This window comes from Callorhinchus milii, unplaced genomic scaffold (assembly GCF_018977255.1).
Source record: "Callorhinchus milii isolate IMCB2004 unplaced genomic scaffold, IMCB_Cmil_1.0 Scaffold4, whole genome shotgun sequence".
In the NCBI taxonomy this organism is placed as follows: Eukaryota; Metazoa; Chordata; class Chondrichthyes; order Chimaeriformes; family Callorhinchidae; genus Callorhinchus; species Callorhinchus milii.
This window is the reverse complement of record NW_024704745.1, coordinates 77,648,047-77,654,046: the sequence shown is the minus strand read 5'-3', so window position 1 is coordinate 77,654,046 and position 6,000 is coordinate 77,648,047. Positions and strand designations below refer to the sequence as shown.

Sequence of the window (6,000 nt, the reverse complement as noted above, 5' to 3'; positions counted from 1 at the left end):
ATTTTCCTATGTCTGGAATGCAGTGAGAATTCTCTCTCCCCTGAAACCCTGCTCACCCAATGATGGAAATAGTTAAGTCCAGGCTGGCAAGACCCAAGGCTTGGGGACCCGAGAGCATGCATTTGGGTATCTCTGGAGTTTAAACAGTTAAAACCTTGCAGTTTGACATGGCAAGCACTGTTAGGCAAGCTTCTTGCTGCTTGTCCAGCTTGGACCACCCAACCCATTAGGGACTTGGCTTGCAAGGTTAACGGGAGCTGAGTGGGAGGTTTCCCTGCCCCTAGTGACAAAGAATGCTTCTCCTAGTGCTTCTGACAATGCGCTGGCTAGTCCAACATCAGTGCGGACCTGCCTGGCTCAGGAATAGAATAACCGAGAGTGCCACAGAGAGGGTTGTCTCAATTCTGGTATTCCATTGTCAACACGTCACCTTGGAGCCAATTCAACCCCAAAGATATTATGCTTTACCTCCTTCCCGAAGAGAATGGTCAATTAATCAAACCAGAAGCTCACACCAGTCTTATCTTAATAGTAAACCACAAATTAGGACTATTGAAACGAGACACTGAATCCTAGTGTCAATTATGTACAGTACATTAGTTTCAACCTGTACACTCAAAAGTTGGATTTCAATATTATTGTTCATTAAATGCAGCATTCTCAAAGTTATTGTTGTGCCCTGGCTTGATTGCAGTTACATATTGAAATCGTCAAGGCAAGTCTGGTTTAATCTGCTTTGTTCTACGCAAAAGACATGCAAATTACACTATGTGAAAAAAGTTCTGAAACGTTGAATAAATGTACAATATAAAAGTATCAAGTGCTTAAAATCTTACCTGGTTACATCACTACTTTAGACTAATGGCCAACGTACAGAGAAATCTGTACGTTTTCCAAACTGTTTAATTTGGGGAAGCGTTACTTGTTGTAATAGGCTCCCTGTTCAGGTATGTTGACCAATAAACCAAGTTAAATATTCCAAAGAGAACAGGAAATATCACCCTGGCCATTTTGTCAATCCTGCTGACACTGTTGTAAGACCTTTTGCTCTCCACTATCCTTTCTTCCGCTGTCTTCATCTGGACCGTGGTGCTCTTTGAAATACTTGCAATGACCGGTTCCCTAGTCGTCTCTCTGATAGCATAGTCATTATTCATGTTCTTCGCCATGGCTTCCCTTCTCTGTTCAACAACAATAACAACAATTGTTCATTTATGCACTTTGAAACGTCCCGAAGATGTGATAAGGCGCGATATCAAATGCAAGGATTATTGTTATTAATACTCACTTCACGTGTGTATGTGGGACATTGCTGTGTGCAAATTGATGGCCGAGTTTGCCCACAATACACACAGTTTACAGTATATCCTGTGAAGCTCTTTGTGACATCCTCCTAATGTGAAAGGCACTAAACCAAATGTAAGGATTGCTATCATTGTAACAAATTTACATCGAGAGGACATCCCAAGACGATGGCTTGTCGACGAGCTGGGGGTGGGGAACCAACCTTCCTTCAGATCATAAGAATTTGCTGGCAAAAGAAGACCAAGGTCCATCTAGTTCGCCTTCCACCATCCTGGCAGTCACTTGACATGTCGTGTCTCAAACTATATACTGTATCCCGAGATAATATTTTCTAGCAGCAATCTATCTGATTTGTTCTTGAAACAAATAAAAACATTTCTTTTCCCCTTCCCTCTCCCCTCCCCCTTCACTCAGTTCCCTTGCACAATGCGATGATATCTCGGATTATTAATGGACCACTGAATGGATACTAAACAGCATTCAGATTGACGCCTCGTGCTTTCTATTCGCTGGGAGGATTACGAGTTATCACGTTACATTAAGTGAGGGATAGATTCTGAGGAGAGACATAACGGCTTCTCTTATTGTGATAAACCTTTAATATAATAATAATCCTTGCATTTTGATATGGCGCTTTTCACGTCTTCGAGACGTCTCAAAGCGCTTCACAGGATATAATGTAGAGTGAATTGACTGTATATTTGTGGGCGAAACCCAGCAGCCAATTGCGCACAGCAATGTCCCACACACAAACAGTCGTGGACTGAGTGATCAAATTACTATTATTGTTTTTTTGAGGGATTATTATCCCTAGAAAAGCATTCCGCCAACCGTGTTCCTACTTACTGCTGAGTAAACAGAGGCATGTGGAGTAAGGAAACTTGCCCAGCGTTTCGCCCTGCCGGGAATCGAACCCAGGTCTCTCGCTTGCGAGGCGAGTGCTCTAACCACTGAGCTACAGGACTCCACACTTTAGCACTGGGAATGAAAAGGCCTGATGTGGCTGCCATGCGGTTGCAACCAAGAGAAAGATACCTTTATCAAAAGGAACAGCTGCTTAGCGTGACTTCATTTGTATTTGCAAATCAATTTGCAATTGAAATTTGCCCGAATCTCCGTCAACGGCAACCTTCTGGACCCACTGTTTTCTTCTCCTTCCTATTGACAATACCAGCCTAGTCCAACGAGCTATTTTGGGACGGACGCTGTTTAATTTTAGCTTGCCATTGTTGTTTCCGCATGGGCAGGAAGGAACCGGTGCTTTGTTGCTCTCTGGATGTGAATGTTAAGCAGCACTGCATGCATAACTTGAAAATAAATATTATAATAAAAATTCTTGCTTTTGATAGTGCCTTTCATGCCTGGAGGATGTCTTAAAGCACTTCCCGGGATTTTACTGTAACGTGCAGTGACTGCGTATCTTGTAGGCGAATGTGGCAGCAAATTTGTTCCGGTGTAAGCCTGGCTCCGCTAATAATAATGATAATAATAGTGAACCTTGCATTTAATATCACATTGGAAGGACAGGCTGAACTGTGAAACGAAGTGACTGTATTTGTAGACAAATTTGGTAGCACAATTGTGCAGGGCAATGTCCCACAAACAGCCTTGAGGTGAGTGACTGATATAATTTTGCGGAATTCTTGGCCAGGACACCGGGAGACAATCTCTTGTCTTTTCGCATTGTGTCGTGGAATCTTAAACATCTACCTGAACGGGCGTAGACGGGATCTCGGTTTAGCTTCTGATCTGAAGGACGATACCTCCAACAATGCAGCACACCTGAGTACAGCACTGGAGAGTCAGCTTAGACCATGTGAGTTCAAAATCCAGATGTGGGACTTGAACCCACAACAGGACTTAAGAGGCGAGAGCTAACTGAGCCAGGCTGATGTATATTGAGCCTACATAAAGGGTATCAATATGTATGAAAGACAATGCTTTGTTGCATTGGCTCTTTCCTTCAGGGAACACTAACGGCATATCTGAGCACCAAAGCGTTGATTCAACTTCTTTTCAATAAGGTAACTGCACAGAATGGTATTTGTTCTGTTAGAAACCATCAAAGCAGCCCCTGGATCTCGGTTAAGGACACATCTGCACTTCCGAGTCTCACTGATGAGCGGGATAGACAGGTCAGGTCACCATTGACAATGTCTTGGATTTACACTGGAGAAGTGTGCCTTTTCCAGAGATCTCAACCACTCGAAAATCCCTCGCCTTTCACAAAAATACAGTCAATCCACTTTACAGCCGATTCTGTGAGATGCCTCGATGACGTGATGAGACACAATATGAAACGCAAGGATTATTATTAATATATCTCAAAACGCTGCACAGGTTTAATGAAAAGTGTAGTGACTGTGCATTTTGTAGGTCAACTATGATTTCAAATGGGAATTCTGCCACTTTCCCAACCTCAGAGGCAGTCCAGAGAAGAGCAACGAGGATGATCCCCATTGTTAGAGGAACGAGCTGTGAGCAACAACAGATCAACTCAAAAAATACTTTTGGATGTTGGCAAGACAGCAGGACAACAGGAAATAGGTTTAGGTTTGCGATAGGCAATTTCAGGAAAGGAACCAGGAAGTATTTCTTTGCCCAATGGGTAATTAAAGATTGGAACGTCTTGCCAGGAAGGGTGATTGAGACAAGGACATTGGGAGACATAAAATAAAACAGCTTGATATTGTGAGAGCGGACACTAGGGTAGGTGTTTTGGAAGCATAAGATCAAACTAGCTTAAGTTGCCTCTTGATGTGAACCAATCTTTCGATCTAGTGATGTTCCTCAGATTGTGGTTGTCCTGTAAGTTGATACCATTTGCCTACCCTTTACAACATAGCCCGTAAAACCCTCCAGTCAGATGCCATGGATATTTAGACATCATCTACAAAACAAAATGTAAAAGCTCTCACCTTGGGTTGGAAAGCCTCCAGTGCTTTTTTGCCATCCCACGCCCAGCTTCGCTTGGTGAAGTAATTGACCGTAGCGAACTCGATTAGAGCGGAAAACACAAATGCATAGCACACAGCGATGAACCAATCCATGGCGGTGGCGTAAGCCACTTTGGGCAGGGAGTTTCGGGCACTTATGCTCAGCGTTGTCATTGTCAACACGGTAGTTACGCCTGAGGGAGAAGCAGACAGAGCTCGTATCAGTCGGACTATAATTGACTGAGAGTAAGACATTGTCATGAGTGTGTCCGAACTCATGGATTTCACGCTTTACATCAAAACAAGTCAAAGAGATCGGATGATGAATAATTTTGTGACAAAATTCCAATGTTTGCTGCTTACATTGGTTGCCTATGTTCCTCATCTACCCCATGGTCTTGATAACACAGAATATTCAATCATGGTGTATTGTTGTGCAATCAGACAGCAAGTTCTGAAGGGTTTATATCTTGCGTGCGTGTGTGTATGTGTGTATTTTTTGAGGTTGTATTTATTTTAAAGTGGTTTATGTTGGTTCCACGCATTGCTTTGAATTTGTGGCCATTCGTAAATTGCTTTTTATAAAAATAGTAATTGTCATGCCATGATATTTTTGTACAGTGTATAAAAAGAGGTTTTTTTTCCACTTTTTCAATGAGAAGCAGGGTAGATTTTTGTTAACCACAAACATGTCTTCGACCACGCTTACAGCCACCTCCCCACCCTAACTCCGCCACTGTAAAGCGCTCTGAAGCGCTACCCTGTGTGGAGGACGCTATATAAGTGCAAGTTGTTGTTGCTGGTGGTGGTGGTGAAGGTTGGGCCTTTGCTATGTGCAAAATGGCTTCTACTTTTCCCTACGAAAATAGTCAACGCACTTGACAACAATTACTGTAAAAGCGCCTTGAGACGCTTCAGATTGTTAAACGCCAGACGAATGCGAGTCAGAAGGTTTGGTTCCAGCCTAATGCCAGGACTTTGAATTCACAGTTTAAGCTGACTTCCAATAAGAGTGCTCAGGGGGGGGTGGGGGTATGTTGCATTGTCGGAGGTGAAGTCCTTCCGTTTAGATGTTAAACTGAGGTCCAGGTTACCTGCTCAGGTGGCTATTGAAGATCCCATTGGCACTATTTGTAATGAGAAGCAAGTGTATCCCGGTGCCCTGGCCAACAATCAACCTTCGTGGCTGTTTGTGGGACATTATTGCGTGCAAGTTGGCTGTTGCATTTTGCCAACCAATACACAGTCACTACAATTTAGGGTAAAAGCTGGGAAACTCTTTACGACATCGTGCCCAGGTAAGAGACATTGCATCAAATGTAAGCAATATTAGTAATATTCTGTAGTACTACAATAATGCATTATTTAAAAGGCAATGGAAAAATACTGAAAATGTAATAAGCATTTCAGTAAATGAGTTACATTTCTCTGGAATGTAATTGATATTAAACTACTCTTTGTATGCAAGCTTTGCCCATAAGATCTTTATTATTATTATTTTATTATTATTATAGATAGTGTTTTGTTTCGACTTCAAGATCCTCATACTAACCTACAAACCATTCACACTCCCTAGCACCCTCCTACCTCTCCAACCTGCTCATACCTCACAACTCTACCCCTAAACCCCAAGCTCTGGAACTACCTGCCCCAACCCCTGTGTCCAGCTTCAGATGTCACCTAAAGAAATTCCTCTCTGACCATGCTTACGGCCACCTCACTCGTGGAGTCCTGTAGCTCAGTGGTTAGAGCACTCGCT

At 42.8% G+C, this 6,000-nt stretch overlaps 1 protein-coding gene and 1 non-coding gene across 4 annotated transcripts in view; both read right to left on the bottom strand.

Annotated features, from left to right (window-relative positions):
* Positions 1-236: 236 nt before the first annotated feature.
* gabra5 (gamma-aminobutyric acid type A receptor subunit alpha5) overlaps positions 237-6,000 on the bottom strand; it is an 81,085-nt gene continuing 75,321 nt past the window's right edge. For all 3 annotated transcript variants that reach the window (XM_042334558.1, XM_007891109.2, XM_007891111.2), the window contains 2 exons: positions 4,224-4,435; positions 237-1,181 (listed from right to left, as the gene is read on the bottom strand). In XM_042334558.1, the coding sequence (XP_042190492.1) occupies positions 903-1,181; positions 4,224-4,435 (491 nt within the window). In that variant the 3' untranslated portion in view covers positions 237-902. The remainder of the gene's footprint in view (positions 1,182-4,223; positions 4,436-6,000) is intronic.
* trnaa-cgc lies at positions 2,199-2,270 on the bottom strand. The gene has a single exon. It is a non-coding gene; the product is annotated as a tRNA-Ala (tRNA).